We start from the raw sequence: 18,319 nt of genomic DNA, 5'->3' as shown, positions 1-18,319 counted from the left end.
AACAATTCCACCTGAGACTGATATGTATAACGCGAATGCCTTTTATATGCCGTGGAAGTGGGGATTTTTATACCTCATTTAGCCGCAGTTGGTTAACCACCCAACCACTCATCTCTTATGGGGATTTTAGAAACTCCAGTTTCACAGTGAATACATGCTACCTTCACATCAGCCTTTTTAACCACCTTTGAGGTAACATCAAAGTCCACCACAAGGTAGATTAAAGCTAGCTTGTCTCTTAAGGGCTTATCTGCTCACACTGACCTGAAGGTAGCTTGGAACATTAAGAGAGCAGGATGTTCTGTATCTCTTTTCATTCCATTTATTTCAAATAGCCACTGTTTATATGTAAATGACTTCTTTTCCATATGAATAAAAGAACAAGTACAAAACTGTGTAATACCTCACAATAATACATTAAAATTGCATTTCTGATTTGGCTTTGCTATAGCATTCAAAATGGAACTTAAGTTGTTTGTTATACCATCCGATCATGAAAAGATACTTCATCTGATATTCTGCTTAATATGGGCTGATCTTCTCAAAATAATGAAATATTTTATTCTGCTTTCATTTTAATTTTTATTGTCTGTCCATCATATTATAACACTGCTGTATTTATATTACATTACATTACGTTACATTTATTTAGCTGACACTTCTATCCAAAGCGACTTACAAGTGGGGAAACAATTTAAGCTCCAATATAGTGAGAGAACCGTGAGTAAGAGCTTAGGTTTAAAAGTGCAATTAATAGGTGAGAGTTTTCTTTCCAGACAGAGGCAGGAGAGTAGGTTAGAGAAGAACACAGCAGGTGCGAGTAGGGCATGTCAGAGGTGTTAGGTGGTAGGAGAGGAGGTGCTCTCGGAATATTAATTATCTCATTAGGTTGAAGGTCTTAGGTTCGATTCCTGGCCAGGCGGCCGGAGAGCTTTCTGAGTGGAGTTTGCATGTTCTGCCTGTGTCTGTGTTGGTTTCCTCTGGGAGCTCCAGTTTTCCATGTTCATGTGGTTGGGAAGAAGAGGGGAGCGTAGTCTGTTAACAAAAAGTCCTGCTATGGAACATCGTGTCTGATGGCACAGACTTTGCGAGCACACACAAGTATGCCTATGCCCTTGCAAATTTTGCCAGCCGGGGATATTTGTTTTAGTTGGTTTGTTGGTAAGTAACGTGTTACTACCAGGTACCGGTAAAAACAAGGGAAAATATATTTTTTAAGACAAGATGATAGCTGCATAAACTATACGTTTTTTTTTATAATTAATGACTATTCCAAAATTCAAAAATCATGAGCCATCCCTAATTAATTGCCCACAACTTACTCTCTTCGACAGGGTATAATACCATGCCACACAACAATTTGTGACACATAAACAATTTGTAACACTAATAATTGTATGTTTACAAAATTACACCGTCAAACGGCATACTGAATGTTGGTATTGGCTGAGCAATACAACCCTTTGGAATACTTGAATACTGTACCTTCAAAGAAAATATTAATGCACAATAGAATTTGGAATGTTTTGTTTGTTAAATGCAGAAAAAAGGAAATGACTGATCAACAGCCATTTTAATACTTGAATACCTTGGCTTGACGGATAACATATGGTGAATTAATATTAAGCTTGTTTCTTACTTGTGCAATAGAACGTTTGAGAAATATCTCATTGAATACTTAAACACTTTGAGTATTTTAGGTCAGTTTATAGTGTTTATAGAACTATCTTAAAATATTTTGTTTTAAAAAGGAAGCAATGTTGTTTGCAAAATTGTTGGTATATCTATTATTTTTTTTTATTAATTATTCAGTTCTGTTTTCACTACATTGCAGTTTGCACAATAAAAACTGTTTGCATTCTGCAACCGTTTCATGCATACTGATTCCTTCATATATTTTCCTTCATATATATTTTTCAAGCAAACCCTACTGTTTTTTATATACATGATGAGATTAAAATGTTTTTATATTATGTGTACTCCTGACAGTAGAACAGGCCACTACAAACCTATGTAAGGGCCCAGTCATGCAAACCCCCCCCCCCCCACCCCCCAAAATGTGATATACCGTGAAACCGTCAGAATCTTTAAAAAAAAAAAATTGATGCATATATATATATATATATATATATATATGCATGTATGTATGTATGTATGTATGTATGTATTAGTACTGGACGGTTTATAATATGCATTTATAAATATCACGTTATTGTTATGCTGTTATTTTATCTATTTGTAGTGCTATTATGTGTAAATGAAGTTATGCTGAAAGGAATGACACAGCAGTACCCAACCAAGAGCCATAATGTAGAGGATAAACATGATGAAGAGAGAGAAGTGAAAGGGTAAGGAATGTAGGAGGGAATGGTGGGGACTGGCCAGGAGGAGTGATTGAGAGATGCCCTTGAAAGACTTTCAGTAGCCCACTATCTCTCTCCTCATTGATCAATACAATCGCTCTTTTCAGTCTGAGTTGTGTCTCATAAAGTCCTGTCCATAGATGGACATTGTGAAAAGAGTATGATCTTTATTTTTCTGCATCCATGCTCGTGACAGCCCTGAGTGTCTGGAGTTTGACCGGAGAGAGCTTTCTGATAACCCTCATCTGTATCTCTTAGCAGGTTGACTCATCCATCAAAAGTGACTGCACAAGGTGGAGAGAAAGAGAGAGAGAGAGAGAGAGAGAAGAGTGACTCTTTTGCTTCTCTGGCTTTTAGTCTCATGAGGCCTGACTTTGTTGGGTTGTGAAGGAAATGACCAGATTTTTAGGGAGCACAGTTAGAGCATTAAAAAATTGTGGACTGAAAATGGCCATTATAAGTCATTTCACATGAGGGGAAGAGCAGGATGTGGTGCAAGCAACAGTGAAAACAGTCCTTTTTCCACTTCTTTCCTAAATGCTGTGGAATTAGTTCATTCAATTTCTCAGAACCACAGGCATAGGGGAATATTGGTTCGTTATTTCTTATAATGATTAATTAGTAAATTATTGATGAGTGAATCTATCATGAGTATAACAAGTTCTATGAGATTCTCTGAGTACCAGTCAATGTAGTTGACAATTTACATTCAAAATGAAGCCTTTTTGAGAGGTGGGGCTGATGACCGGTGACCTCCGAGTGACGGATGTTGTAAAATTGCATGCCATCCTGTTCAGGTCCCTGGATGATCAGAAACTTTAAGGTCAGAGTTTTAGTGAACAGGCAGTGGATATTCAATGACTCATAACCCTCTGGCTTTCTAGTGATGGTGTCCGTTTGTGTGTCTGTGTGTGTGTGAGTGTATGTCTGCGTGTGTGTGTGCATGGGACAGCGGATTATCCGGTCACAGTGACTGGCCTGACGGACAAAAGAATCTGTCTTGTTTTGTTTTGTTTCTGTTTGTTTCTCTCTCTCAGAGCATGACATGATTACAATGAGCTACAGAGCTCAATATGTATGTATTTATTCACATTTCTTCTTTTTCTTTTTTAATTTTTAATTTTTTATTTTGGTGCATAAAGTATTTCCTAATCTTGGAATCTTGGATGTCAACAGCTGTCCTTGTTTTGCATCAGACATTTAATGGAGTCGATTTGTCCATATTAATGATTCATTAAGCCTGTACTGTGACAGACATAATGTGTGTCCCTTTGGTCATCATGCCTAAGGAACTCATTGGCTTTTCGGTACTGATTATAAACGCTTTTCTTCCAGCTGACAGTAGCGTTGCTGAATGTCGGTGCAAATGATTCGTCATATACTTTCTGTTTTAGCTGTCATATCATACCATATTAATGTGACACACACTCCTGTTTCATCTCTCACCTGCTCTGTGCTGTGTATGCTTTGAGTGGTGAAACAAAAGGTTTTAAAGCTTTTAATCTCAGATTGGGTTTGAATCCAGCAATGGTCAAACTCTACTGGTCACCAGTAATGAACTGAGCAGGTAACTAGGATCTTCCAGGCGGCGGGTAGATTGAGGTTAGAGAAATCGATAGAGAGGCTTGAGGAGATGGGGGTTGTGATGCAGTGCCAGAGCCTGGGATGAGAGGAGGATCAAACACAGAGAATTATAAGGTTCACCCTGAGAGCACAGCGGTTAATTGGAGATGGTGCAGCACAACATCTGGTAACCAGGAATCTCCACAGCGTACAAAGGGTATGGTTCAGGGGCTGGATGTTAATTTCGGGGAAATGGGGGGAGTGTTTCCAAAAGCCATAAAAGCTGATCTGGCTGCAGCAGTCGCCTGCCAAAATGCCTGTGCTTCCCCCTTCTTCAGCTGCCACAACCCTGGATTGGACACTGATTCCTTGAAAGTTGCTCTAGTAACATTTGTGATTCTTGTCACATTTTTTTTTGCATTCATCAACATCAACGGTACACCATTCTAGCTACACTCTATGCTCTTGACGCCTGAAGTCACCAGGGTTTCTGCTCCAATCAGAATACAATTGCCCTTTGTGATGTCACTAAAGAGCACAGCATGGCAAGATATTTAGCATATGTGTCCATTTCACAGCTTGGTATTCTAAGCGAAAAGCCATTCAACAAGCTAGGGTGTAGCAAGACACTGAGTTAAACTGAGCACCAGTGCCTTAGCTCCTGTAATAAATCAGAAATATGAAAGATATCTCAGATGTTGTAAAGTTTCTGGGTGTTCTGTGGAGCTGGTCTTGATTGGCCTGTGCCTTCACAGGGTCGTATGGTTGAGATCACCTGCCCCTCAGTGACCGATGGCTGTTCTCTCTCGGCTAACGTGGAGGCTCCCTCCTCACTACCCTCCCCCGTTTGTTTAGCCCTTGTCATTTGGTTGGTTCTGCAGAGAGCGTTTCTACCCTGCTCTGCCTTTCCCCTCAACAGATAATGGAGAATTTGCTCACACATTGCTCCAGGCATCTGTTTACAGAGGAAACAGTGGTGGACCAGTTATCTACCATAGCATGCTGTGTGTGTGTGTGTGAGAGAGAGAGAGAGAGAGAGAGAGAGAGAGAGAGAATGAGAGTCTCTGTGTGTGTTAGCTGGGACAGAGATAGACACATTATCTACCTCGGTAATTTACTGCTGCATGGTAAAAAAGGAGGTGAAGGCTTTTCTAATGACGTGTATGTGTGCGTGGGTGTCTGTGGTGCATGTGTGTGTGTGTGTGTGTGTGTGTGTGTGTGTGCACATGCATCATTCAGTTTGAGCAAAGTGATGAATTAGAGTAGGCAGGTTATCTCTCACAAGCATAGTGAGCATAGTGTGTGTGGGTGTGTGTGTGTGTGTGTGTGTGTGATTGGGTGTGTGTGTTGTGTATGTGTGTGTGCGCATGTGCGTGTACGGCTCTGTCTGTGTCTTTGTGGTTGTATATAACATATGTAAAAAATGTAAGAAACAAACAATAAAAGCATTATCATCCCTGTCTGGCCCTTTGTTAACATGACTGAGTGTTTGTGATCGTCTGTATGTGTACGGTCTGATATACCTATTTGTTCAAGGTCTGTTTTCTTTTTTCTCTCTTTGTCTTTATGTGTGTGTGTGTGTGCATGTCATTTCTGTAGCATGGCTTTTGCCAACAATCATACATCAATTTTTATACCACATTATAAGTATGAAGATGAAGTAATTTGAACTGTGGCTGGAAAAATACCATTCCAGAGACAAACTGACAATATGGATGTGCTTGAAAATGAATATGCGGTGTTTTGTTTCTGTGTAATCCATTTGGGAGATGAAATGATCTGCACTGAGTGGAGCTGTGCAGGTGTGCAGGTGTTGTGTTGTTCGACCTGGTCCAGAGTTTTATTTATTTATTTTATTAATTTTGAAAATCCTTGACAAGGCTGTGAAAAGGTCATGGGCAGAAAAAGGACAGCGCTTATCAAATATGTAAAATGAGCACCGGATGCAGATTGAGTGGAAAATTACCAGGCTTGGTGGATTTCAGGTCTGTTACAGTGAGTTTGACAGTAATCAGCGGAACCATAAAACAAGGCAAAATGAAGTCAGCCGCTCAAAAAGAGGCCGTGGATTAACCTCACAACGGCTGCTTTTGTCTAAACGGTAGTTAATGTTGCCATTAGTGACATTACTGAGTCATTTTCTTCGTTTTTCTGCCTACAACCCGGTGCTGGCCTTGTGGAGGCCGAATCTTCTTTCCGCTGACAAAACCGCTCAGCCTGCAGTCCTTACAGGGAGATGATTCACCCAACGTAACATTCTTAAAATTCTTGTGAAGCGCAGTAATTTTCATTTTCAGACGCTATGACATATGCGTACTCACAGAAAGCATATAGAGACCATCGCTGTGTTGCATATGTCAGAGGGGTTGATTCGGTCCTGGGTTTTGGGCTCAAGTCAACATTTTCATGACCTCAGACTTTGCTTTCCAAACAGAAAATTTGCTTGTCACTCATTGTAAATGTCAAGGGCTTAAGCATGCGCAACGTGTGACTTAATTTGGTCTTGAGCTCCAGATCTCTGGAGACTAACCATAGAGTAGTTCTGTATCGAGGTTTTAAAAACAGGACGGAGTCTAGCTACTGTCTGGACAGTTTGTATTCATTGAAGAAGAACTGTTTCATTCACATGTATCAGTGAGGTGAATAAAGCTTGGTGTGATGTCGCGCGTTGAAAGTCACCCAGTGATCCGCATTAACAGCGATTTGTAATTAGGTAATACGAAGTCTTCTATTTTCTTGGCTATACCTTCTCAGAGAAGAGCCTGACTCTCAGGGGATCGTGTAGAATCACGCTGTTGTTTACTGAAACAGTGCTCCCATGCTCATGTGCTCAGTGAGTTGCTGGATCCTTTGTTAAGACTGTTTATGGTAGTAGGAGCTGGTTTAAAGCCGTTTAATTCCTCCTCAAATGCCGCATTGTAAACTGATATGAGTGTAGCATTGTGGGTGGTTAATAGGGAATTTCCAACTGTCTTTGGTATGTATTTGGAGAAGTACCCTAAGCAAAGCCCTGCAGACTCAGAATTCGTCCTCTCTGGATGAAACAAGAGAAATGATTTCACTGATTTGTCTCTTTCATGATACTACGAAAGAGTAGAACAAACATGGGCAATTTTTTATGGTTTTTTTTTTTTGGGTTCCAGTAAAGGAAGAAATTCAGAGATGGTTTAGCTTAGCTTTGATCTAGTCTGCACTGAGAATTAGATGAGTGAATATTACTTTTATAATGTACTGTTTTGGTTTTTTTTTTACAAGCAACTCTTGTTTTTGTTTTCTTTCTTTCATACAAGTTCCATGAGATGCTATGACCACATCAAAACTGTGGACATATTTTTGTTCACACTTTACTGTTCTTTTCTTGAATAAACATGTGACGTGAGAGTAGTTCTGAGGAGAGTAGGTAATGCCTTAAGCTGACAGCCCTATGAATGGCCCTGAAACACTGCCTGGGACCCAGCATATTTATCTCCTCACTTGTCCTGGTCACACGTGTGAATTTTCAAATCCATTGTAAAAGCATTTGAAATGCATTACATTGCTACTTTTACACTGCAAATGTCCACAAGTCTCAGTGACTATGCACACTGTCTCAGTGAATACGCACACTGTATCACTGAATACGCACACTGTCTCACTGAATACATACCCTGTCTCACTGAATACGTACACTGTCTCAGTGAATACGTACACTGTCTCACTGAATACGTACACTGTCTCACTGAATACGTACTCTGTCTTTGTCTCTGCAGGGGAGGACAGAGGGCTGACGGTGATAGTAAAATGGCTCTCTCACGGCAGGACAAAACGGGAGACAGGATCGTCCTTACAGGTCAGATGGATGGATGGATGGTTGGACAGATGAATGGATGGATGGATGGATGGATGGACAGACAGATGGACAAATGGATGGATGGATGGTCGCGTGTTTGTCCTCCAGGAGGAGAAAGGGAATTGTAGGCATGAGGTTGCCTGTTTGTGTCCTTCCTTCCTTAGCTAAATCAAATATGGAGAAGGTATTAATAGCCGAGCTGGTCTTTTGTCAACTGAGAGTAATTCCACTCTGCACCATTCATCTGTATCATAATGATGAAGCAATTGACAGGAATTACTGGTCTGTGAATCCACTATATCAGAAAATCCCATCTCACCAGTGTCAGCACCACTGCAGAGCAGAAATTCATTTAGAAATTCTAGCAGTGAAGACATGTTTATTAGATTCAGTGCTTTGAAAGTTAGTCAGTATTGGCAAAAGGGGATCTATTAACACGAGAAGCAGACTGAAGAGAGAGAGAGAGAGAGAGAGAGAGAGAGAGAGAGAGAGAGACAATAGCAAAATACATCTGATATCAAAATCTGTAGGCAAGTAAATGAGGGTGCCCAAGTCAACAAAAAATGGAAATGTGCCCCGCCCTCAGTAAGTCAATAATCCAATGCTAGATCAATGACGGAGGAGGAATGCATGGAAAAGAAATAAATAACAACAACAATCAAGATCCTCTCTCCCCTCAGGTTCCAGTGGGTGTTGAAAATCTTTTTCTTCAGTTTTTTTCTCAGTTCAAGATACCAAAAGACTCAACAATTTACATTCTTCAGTGTAAAACAGTGCTATATGGTAGTGTAAAGCTTTAAGCTGTACAAAAGTATTAAATGCTGTTTTCAAAAACAAACAAACAAACAAAGAAGCCCAGGCAATGGAGAACCACTGAGAACTATACACTTAGAAAAAATGCAATTAAACAGTCTCAAATTTCTCATCTGCTAGACTTCACAGTCTACTTATAACAGACAATAGGTTGATATCACTGGCTTTAAGACTTTTAAAATGGGATGGCTTTTTAAGCAGCTGAGTGACAGGTAGTGTAACAGTCACTCAGATAGCCTTGTGGTTGTGGTTTATCTTTTCGGGATTGTGAGTCTTCTTGTGAAGGGTTTTGCAGGCTTGATAAAAGTGACACTCAACTGCACTGTGAACAAATGCTTATTCATTCACACTTTTTTTTTTGGCCATTTTCACTTACGCACCCTGGGACCTGTCCTCTTAAAGTGTCGGTTCACTGGCCTGCTGCAGTGTGTGTGTGTGTTTGTGTGTGTGTGTGTGTGTGTGTGAGTGCCTGCATGTGGTACGCACGGCGCTTTAGGACTGCAAATGACAGCCAATATCAGACAGATAAAGAAATGACACGTTTTCAGTCCATCTGTTGAGAGTTGGTGTGTGTTTTTTGGAAAATCACCACATTGATAGAGGTAACAGAGAACCCCTCCTTTGCACTTTGCATGCGCTGTCATTAGGAACCTGTCTGCCTGTCTGGACACACAGAGAAATCAGCCAAGAAGAGAGCCTTTGTTCCACCCTCAGCAGTAGTTGAGGTATCATGTAAAGGATTTTTTTTGGGGGGGGGGGGGTGTTTGAGGTAAATGGAGGAGGCAGGTAAGCCTGAGAATGCCTTTTAGGACACTGTACTTTACACTCCCTAGCCTGCACTCAGCAACCCCCCCCCCCCCCTCCCCACAGAGAGACACACAGAGTCAGCACCAGGCCTTCCACTGCCACCTAAACAGATGTCCTTTTAGCCTGAATGACGAGAGAGAGAGAGAGAGAGAGAGAGAGAGAAATGTAGAGAAAAAGAGTTGGGACGGAGAATCAAAGTATAGGGACTTCCAGAGTGGCATCATATGAATACATATGATGTCACACAATATAAAAAGACTCCACAACATAAAAAAAGGAGAAAAAAGTAAATGATATGCATGTGTTATTCAAAACAAAACAAATGCAGTGTACAAACAAAAACACCAGTATGATCCAACATGTCAGGCCTGTCCAGAAAGCATGAATATCCAAGTGGAAGGGCTATCTCAACCTCCCCATGGACAAAGACAGAGAAGGTAGAAGATGAGAACAAAAGAGAGAGAGAGGACAGTGTGCTATACCACGGCAGTGTCACTATGGGTCACAAATTTTTCTCTTTCTTTACACTTGTCTCTGGCAGTGATAGAAAAGAGAGAGTGAAAGAGGGAAAGTCAGCCCCCCTTACACTCACCCACTCACTGTCTTCATCCAAGATGGGGAGAATTTTCCCAGCCGTGAGCCACTGTACAGTACGGAACATAGTAATTGGCAGTGATCAGAGAAAGAGAGAGAGAGAGAGAGAGAGAGAGAGAGAGTAGCTCGGCCCTGGAAACGAAAGAGGAGAATGAAGATATACCTGTATATGTCCACATCCTTCTCTGTCATTCTCTTTTTCCGTCCCTTTCTTCTCTCTCTCTCTCTGTCTCTCTCATACATTTCTGTAATTGGTAGTGATTAGGGGTGAGGGTGCTGTCACGTGTCTGATGGATCAGCAAGCTTAGTTAGGCTCAGAAAAATACATTCACATCTTTCTCTGCATCTTTCTTCTTCTTGTAGATCTCTCTCTCTCTCTTTTCCCCTTAAGGCGAACAAACACATGTGCCTGTCCATTGGACCTCTCCTGTACTGCTGTGGCAGCAGAAAACACAGAGCATACGCTCACCCCACCCCTGTATCTGGAGAAAGAGTTAAAGAGTCAGAGAGAAAACAGGATGACAGGGCCTTCCTGGAAGCAGTTTTTTTTCAGTGTTTTTTTTTTTTTATTTCTAAACCTCTCTCTCTCTCTTTCTCTCTCTCCCTCTCCTGTTGTTGATAAGTTGCATGTTAAGCTGACTGAAGCTCTTCACTAAGGTGATAGACAAACTGACGTGCATCTTTCACACTCACTTTCTATTGAACTGCAGCAGTGAAAATTTTGTTACCATTTCCTTTAACAATAAGGACAGGTTCTATTCTTTCTTTTCTTGGCTGATTTAACCTGCCTGGCAGCACAGACTGTATCTGTTACACGTTGTTGTCCTGGGGTCAGAAAAAAGCAGTCTTTACTGTACATGTCAGTGCTCTAAATTTAATTTGGGACCAGGCCGTCTCAGACACAGTGAGATGATGTCATTATAGCGACATGTCAATCCCCAGAGTCCCAGGCCATGCAAGCAACAGGCAACATAGACTGCTTATGTTAGATCTGTTTTTTTCTCTCTCTCTCTCTCTCTCTCTCTCTCTCTCTGTTTCTCTGTTTCTCTCTCTCTTTCTCTCTCTCTCTCTTTTTATCTCTCTTTCTCTCTCTCTGTTTCTCACTCTCTCATGCTATCTCTGACCTCAGAAGAGAAATTTTTTTTTGTCAGAGTTCTTGGAAGGAAGAGATGTATGATGATAAAAAAAACCCTCTTAAGAGAACGAAAGCCTCTGTCTGTAGTCATAAACAGAAAAGCACTGCTTTTCCTGGAAACAGACAAAAAGAGGGGGGAAAAGCATGTATTTGTGATAGTGTCTGTCATTCACACTGTACAAATATGGGGAGATGCTTGCAATTAAAGACGGCTTTCAGTAAAAGAAGAATATTCCCTGCATGCTCTCTCCCTCTCCCCCCCTCTTCTCTCTCCCTCTCTCTCTCTCTCTTTCTTAATGTCCTTTTTGCTTTCTTTAACTACCACATGTTCTTTCATGTGCAGGCCATTTCTGTCGTAATTCTTAATTTAATTTAATTTTCGGTTGGACAGTGTCCTCTTGGAAAGAGTTTGTCCAGCAAACAAACAGCACTACCACGGCACATGCACAAACACAGAGCTCAGATAATCTGTAGGTTGGGATGAAATATAGAGCTACCATCAAAACAATGACAAGACACAAAAGAAACTGATCGTTTTGCCTCAGATGGACAAATGAGATAGACTACTAGTGGGTACAGTCCACCACAGCATAAAAATAAAGTTAAATAAAGTCTGAGAGAGTCTGTATGGTTCTACTCTGGTGAGAGTATGGTATTTTTTACACTCTCTCAGAGTTAATATATCGCTGACACATGGGGGAACTGTGAAGGGAGGTGAGCTGATTTACAGAAAGTTCTGGTGTGAAATGAGGTCTAGCTCAGACTAGGACAGTGAAAGTTTTTATAAAGCATGTTACTCCTACATTCATTAAGGAACAGAGCTCATTTCTAACAGCACTAGAGGCCGCATGCTGACACATTTGAAATTAGGGACGTGGTCATTGACACCGGCACACTTTAACGTGATTCGTGCAAATACTACAAAACCACATGAGAGAGAAAAAAATAAGAAAAAGATGGGGCAATACGTTCTCTTTTAAGTTTACAAGAACTGCCAAACGTGATTGGTCGCCAGAGAGTACTGAGTTTGTGGGTGTGGTTTGAGGGACTGCTCTTAATGTTAAGTCTGTGAGAAACTGTGTGCCTTTTCTGTCACAGCTCTAGCTTCCTTAGAATGCCGGCTCGTTTTCCCATTTGAATGGCATCATCTCTTTCACAGGAAGCCCACTGACATCTCCTTCTCATGACTGTGAGAGCAGTGCCAAACTACCCGGGGAATTAAGCCACTCACATTAGGGGTTTGACTGGAAGGACTTTTGTGGGAACGAGGGAATGAAAGGATAATACTGAATAACCTTGACTCCCACATGTAAACGTTGGAGCAAAGTTGCATCACTCAGTAATTCTTTGGGTATTTAGGGGCGATTTTCCTTTACACGATGCATAGATCATCATTTCAATACAGCTGATGGGACTAAGTGACCCAGTTTTAACAAATAACAGTACAAATGACACGTTTGACATTATTTGGTCGTTTCCAGTCATCAGAAACACAGTGTACCCTGACAGAAAGAGGTTAGTAGACCCCTGGCTTTAGCATCATGTAAAACGATTACGTTTTGTATGGGTTGAACCAAAACAGATGCAGATGATTAGAGAACATCTGTACGTAAAATGAGGAGGGCCCGATTTTACATAAAAATCAGAATCTTGTTCTAGATTGGGCGCTAACCACACAGATGTGTCATCAAGCCAAGATCAGTAGAGCTCTCCAAAGACTTCAGTAGAAAGATTATTCATGTCCATCTGTCTGAGAGAGGCTACTGTGCAATTTCAGAGTAATTTCATGTCAATTATTCCACAATATGACGGATCATCTGGAGAAAATGGAGAAAAATCCAGATCGTTCTCCATTCCACTGAATTTAGCCTGCACTCTCTCCGAGAAAAAAAAAGAAAAAAAAAAGAAAAGGTTAAGGAGGTCTTTAAGAAGTCAGAGCTAACATCAAAAGATCTGCAGGTGTCTTAGCCTGCAGTCTGCAGTCAAAGCGTGCGAGTCAGAGAAAGAGAGAGAGACTGCATGAATGTGGTGTGCATGAGAGGTTAGGAAGGAAGATGGTTTGAGCTGTCAGATAAGATTAGAAATGCCCAACTGAAGCTTCCTGAACAGCACCTGGGTGTAGAACACGACATGTGGACCAACGTCTGGTCATTCACACATGTGCTCTGGATATTTGGCAATTGGATATCGGGCTTGACGTATAGCGAAAACCACAATCTCCTTTACCTCTCACCAAATATGAAGTATGGTGGTGTAAACATTATGGTTTGGGGTGGAGAGTGGAGGTGCTTTCCTGTCTCGGGGTGTAGACAGCTTGCTATTGTTGGGGTGAACTCTAATCTCCACGATGTAGTGAAGTATGCTGGAGCAGAATGCAAGGTCATTTGTCAAAAAGCCGAGTCTGATCTTACAAAAGAACTAAGATCCAAGTAACTTTACAAGAATATTGTTCACTTTTTAGAGATGCACACTTTTGGAACAGCTAAGACAAAGCTCCCAAATCTGAATCCAGTCAGAAAGCTCTGGAGGAGTAGGAATTTTGTTTGGAGAAGCAGACGAGAAACACAGGAGAAAGCCATCCAACACCATTCATTTGAAACAGGTTTACATGGAGGACTGGATCATAATTCCTCCAAGCCTGTGTACGATTCCAATAGAAAGCTTCAAGAAATATGTACATTATTACATTATTTTGTTCCAAGGACATAGCAACAGGAATTAAAGCCAGGACTTCATTTAGTTTTCAACCTCAGGGTATTTTGTTTCTGTCAAATAATTACAAAGTATATTTTAGCGTCCTTTGTTGAATTGGGTTTTAATCTGCTTATAGTTTTCAAAAGAATATGAGATGTCCCTGTGTCCATATATGTCAAGACAACTGTTGAGTGTATGCACTTGTCCTCTGACACCACTGATTTAACTTGAAATGAAATAAGTTCAAATGAAAACTGTCTGAATTAATAAACCAAACACATAAACCGATAATCACACTGGAAAAGATCCAAGTATTTGAAACAAACTTTGCTCCACATACGCACATACACACACAGTATACTTCTCTCTCTGTCTCTTTCTTTCTCTCTTTCTCTCTCTCTCTCTTTCTCTTTTCCCATCCGTCCACACATGACTGCCCTTTTGGACTCATCACCCTGTTCTGTGAGATGAGAAGTCTGAGACAGCTTTGGAAATGTCAGGGCAGGGCAAACCATCAGTCTCCTAATGCTATACTGCAGGGTGAATGTGGAGATAGAGCACATGGACACACACACACAGAGGCGCATACACGGACACGTGCGCGCGCGCACACACACGTACACATGCAGGCATTCACACTCACACACGTATAGTTAGAGAGAAACTAGGTGGTGTTAAACCACAAGGCAACATTACATGGTGACAATGTGCTGCTCTAATAACACATCACCAAATGTGCTATGGCTGAGAAGAGCCTTTCACCCATGCCACTGTTCCCCACTGCCAACACTGCAATATACATTACATTGTCCTTCCTTTCCACCCTCTCTTTGAATCTGTCAAAAACGTCACAACATAAAGGCTCGGGACCATAGTTCTTTGTCGTTACATTTAGATGGTAACTTTGACCTTTGGCATTTGTAATCTGTTGATGAGATTTATTGAGTGGGCTAACTGAGGGTTACCTGAGTTCATCACAATGTTTTGAGCCTCTTCCATCCACAGTCCAGCAGCTCTGAGCTTGAGCAAGGCTTTGAATGGACTCTCCCTGCTCTGTGTGCCCCAGCGCAGTCAAAGCCCATGCAATCTGTTCGCTGTGACATTGAAAACTTGTTCCATTATCTGAATGTCCACGCTCTACATATTTTGGATTCAGTTTTCCAATGAATGCCAATTACACTAAATTGAAAACTTCAATTTAAAAATACATTCTTGTCATGAAAATGGGGCTCATTGAAAGCAAAAAAAAAAGGCAAAAATGTAATCTATTTTCATAAAGACAGCGGGGGAAAAAAGTCTTTACGAATTAATGAAACAAGTATGGTATGCCGGGTTTCTCACTTAAATATTCAAAGTGAAAGAAAAAAAAAATTCAAGAACAGACTACTTCTTCTGTCCTTTTCATTAAGGTATAGAGAGCAAGGGCGGGCCCCTCCCCTCCCCATGGATGAACAGTATAATCCAAGAACCCATCACCCGATTTGGGGATTTTTTAGCACAATTTTGCCTGAACCATTTTTACCACTGTAATATAGGTGTAGACTGAGTAACTGAGTAAGCCATTCTGTCGACCCAGTAATCAACACCTTTTCAGTATTATAAGATAAACTGAGTTTTTTTTTTTTTGTTTTTTTTTTCTCCTCGCTGTGTGACCCAAATGTGTAACTGAAACTCAAAGCACTTTTTTAGTATAAGAACTAAATCTATGCCAATTTCAATTAGAGTTTAATTGAATCCAATTTAAAACCTTTAATCTCTATAATGAAATGGGCCGAGAGCGATTAAGAATAGCGGTGGTCTTTTGGAATATACGACCTTTTAGTGTAGGAAAAACACACATTTGATACTGATTTCAAGCTAAAACAGCATAAATAGTAGATTAATCAAGAAGGGGTGAAAATATTTTTTCATTTGTTTTGCCTAGTAGAAGCTTGTAAATTTAAGGCTACCAAAATCACTATGTGTAACTGTAGTAAGTATTCAGTGTCAAAAATATAATTGCCATCATTCATACATTACCCTTCAAGATAAAGTCCAACTTAATGTGTGTATGCTAGAGCCTGTGAGTAACTGGTTTGATCTAGTTTGGTTTGAGTTACACTGAAGCGTATATTTCGACATAAAACCTGCTTTAACAGATTATTTTGCTGGGGAAAAAAAACAAAACAAAAACAACTTATGTAAAGAGAGTTGTGTGAAAAATCATGTCACGCTAATAAACAATTATTGAAACACTTTTTTTCCTTGGACTTTTCATATATTTTGTAGTATTTCAAAGCTGCTTTTGATGTGTGAACATGCTAATGTGTGAAATGGTAAAATAAATTGCACTAGGACATAAAGATATTGCCAATTATTCTGTGTACTCCATTCCAGGTTTCCACAGTCACTGCCATGTCCACAAGCTTCAGGAGAGATGAAAAAAAAAAAAGCGTAACATGTTCTAGTGACCGTGCGATAGGCGTTATTTATAAATTATCACTGGATGAAAACAAAAGCTTGAATCTTTGCCAAGGAAAACAAACAAATAAAACAAAAAATTAGTTTCAACCATGTTCTCCCAAAAGGAGGAGATAGACCAGGGCTCCCTCCTGTAGAGTGGGGCTAGGGGCTGAGCTCTACCATACAGTCACTAGATCAAGAGGAATCAAGAATCAAGAGATCTGATGGTTTCGTGTACGTGACTCAGATTCTGCAAATCAGCTGTTTCATTTATAGCTCAAAATTCCCCAGCCACATTTGTAGGTCTGGATCGAACCAAAATTTGAATTTAAATTTAAAGCGCGTTTGTTTGTTTGTTTGTTTGCTGAGATCAGCTAAAGGTAGCGGTAGGGAGGGGTCAGGGTAAAATTTGACATTGCCTTCACAGATACACCAAAAATCTGCACAAAAACTAAGATTACCAAGGCAACAGTACCACTGATACAATACAGCACAGATACAACCAGTGTTGGCAAAAGAGCAAGGCTAGGCTATAGAATATAAAGTTGTGTACAGAATAATAAAAAAGATTTTACCTTCAAAGTACTTAACCTAAGGCAGAGTATGTTTTGTTGTTAACTTGCAAAATAGTGAACAACTGGCATAGTTGATGATTCACTTAGGTTTTGATACAGCAGCTGTGATTGTTTTATTTAAAAAAATGCCCAAAGCAAATGGCATAAACTACCTACCTCAGCTCAGTGGACCTATGAGATTTGCTATGGGAATGAGAAAAAGAAGAGAAGGTGTCATTTATTTGGAAATGAAGGCTAATAAGTCACTGGAGGACTATACACTGTGTGTCACAGAGTATCAGCTCCTAGTCTGTGTTTCACTTTAGAGATGTTGTACATTTAAAGAAAGCGTATTCTTGGCCAAATCAATGCAGAATAGTAGTACATTTAGCACTGAAGCTCTGTCAGACAACTCTGTGTCCCTGTATGGTTTGGTTTACACTGAAATCATATTTGCTGACAACGGCAATTAAGATTAGATTAAATTCATTTCTACTCCCAGATAACTTTGAGGTGTGGTTTTTATTATCGATTGCTTTGTTGCAGCAGTTTGAAACCATACCGGAGTGATATTATTTCACATTTTCATGGCTGTGATAATGATGTCATTAATCACCATGATGGGTGAATATTATTATTGTCGTGCAGGTATACTCATAGCTTAACTAAAGGTGAGTTTTACGTTGCCCGGTGAAACAAAAGCCTCAAGTTCCCCTTTTGTATGTGTTAGACTTTTGAAAGATTGCAACACCTTATTGAATACCAATCAAACTTCATATCCTGATATTGTACATTAGAACCCTTTTGTGATTTCAAGGTAGCTGTTTTCAAAATATCATGAGATCTAAAAAATAAAAATAAAAAAGGGCAGCTCTACACATCTCTGTGCTAGAAACAGGCAAAGACAGGGACAGACTGGTAATAAGAACAAGAGACCATCCTCTGGTGTTTATGGCTGATGAAAAGACAAACAGCAACAGTATCCCAAATATTGGATATTTATGTCAAAACAACAGAGCCGGAGAGAGGGAGAGAGAGAGAGAGAGCATTCCATTTGTTAGATTAATTTGCTGGGCTCAGAGTGGATCAGGCTGTGAGGTAGACTAGAATGTTGTGTTAAGCTGCACAAACTCTCAGCTGCTGTGTTGTTTCCTTGGGCTAAAGAGGATGTGACTAAAAGACAAGTAAAAGCCTTTTTTCTGTCTTTCATTTTTCTTTTCTTTTTTTTTTTTTGGTTCCTCAGAAGTCCATCGGGCCCTCACTTCTCCTTTTTTCACTTCAGTCGTTATGCAACTCATTTTTTTCCCCAGAATTAGTCAGGAACTGAAAAATATGTGAAATTGAATGTAGATTTCTCTCTTTGTCTTGAAGAATTTGCTTGTCCCCTTTCATGGCTTCAGAGGCCTTTGATGTGTTTTGTTGAAAAAACCTTGTTCGTCACACATAAGAATTTCAGCTACATGAATCACATGTATAATTGATAAATGGATAAATGCGTAATTAATAAATAAAGAATTGTATATAT

General features: G+C 40.1%; 1 protein-coding gene across 1 annotated transcript in view; it reads left to right on the top strand.

Moving 5' to 3' along the window:
• The window catches only part of adam19a (ADAM metallopeptidase domain 19a), a 119,679-nt gene that overhangs the window by 24,430 nt on the left and 76,930 nt on the right, over window positions 1–18,319 (top strand). Inside the window, exon 3 of the mRNA XM_030779120.1 lies at window positions 7,676–7,755. Within this exon, the coding sequence (XP_030634980.1) occupies window positions 7,676–7,755 (80 nt within the window). The remainder of the gene's footprint in view (window positions 1–7,675; window positions 7,756–18,319) is intronic.

Source organism: Chanos chanos, chromosome 7, assembly GCF_902362185.1.
Source record: "Chanos chanos chromosome 7, fChaCha1.1, whole genome shotgun sequence".
Lineage (NCBI taxonomy): Eukaryota > Metazoa > Chordata > Actinopteri > Gonorynchiformes > Chanidae > Chanos > Chanos chanos.
The sequence above is the reverse complement of the archived record's forward strand: the minus strand, read 5'-3'. Positions and strand labels throughout refer to the sequence as shown.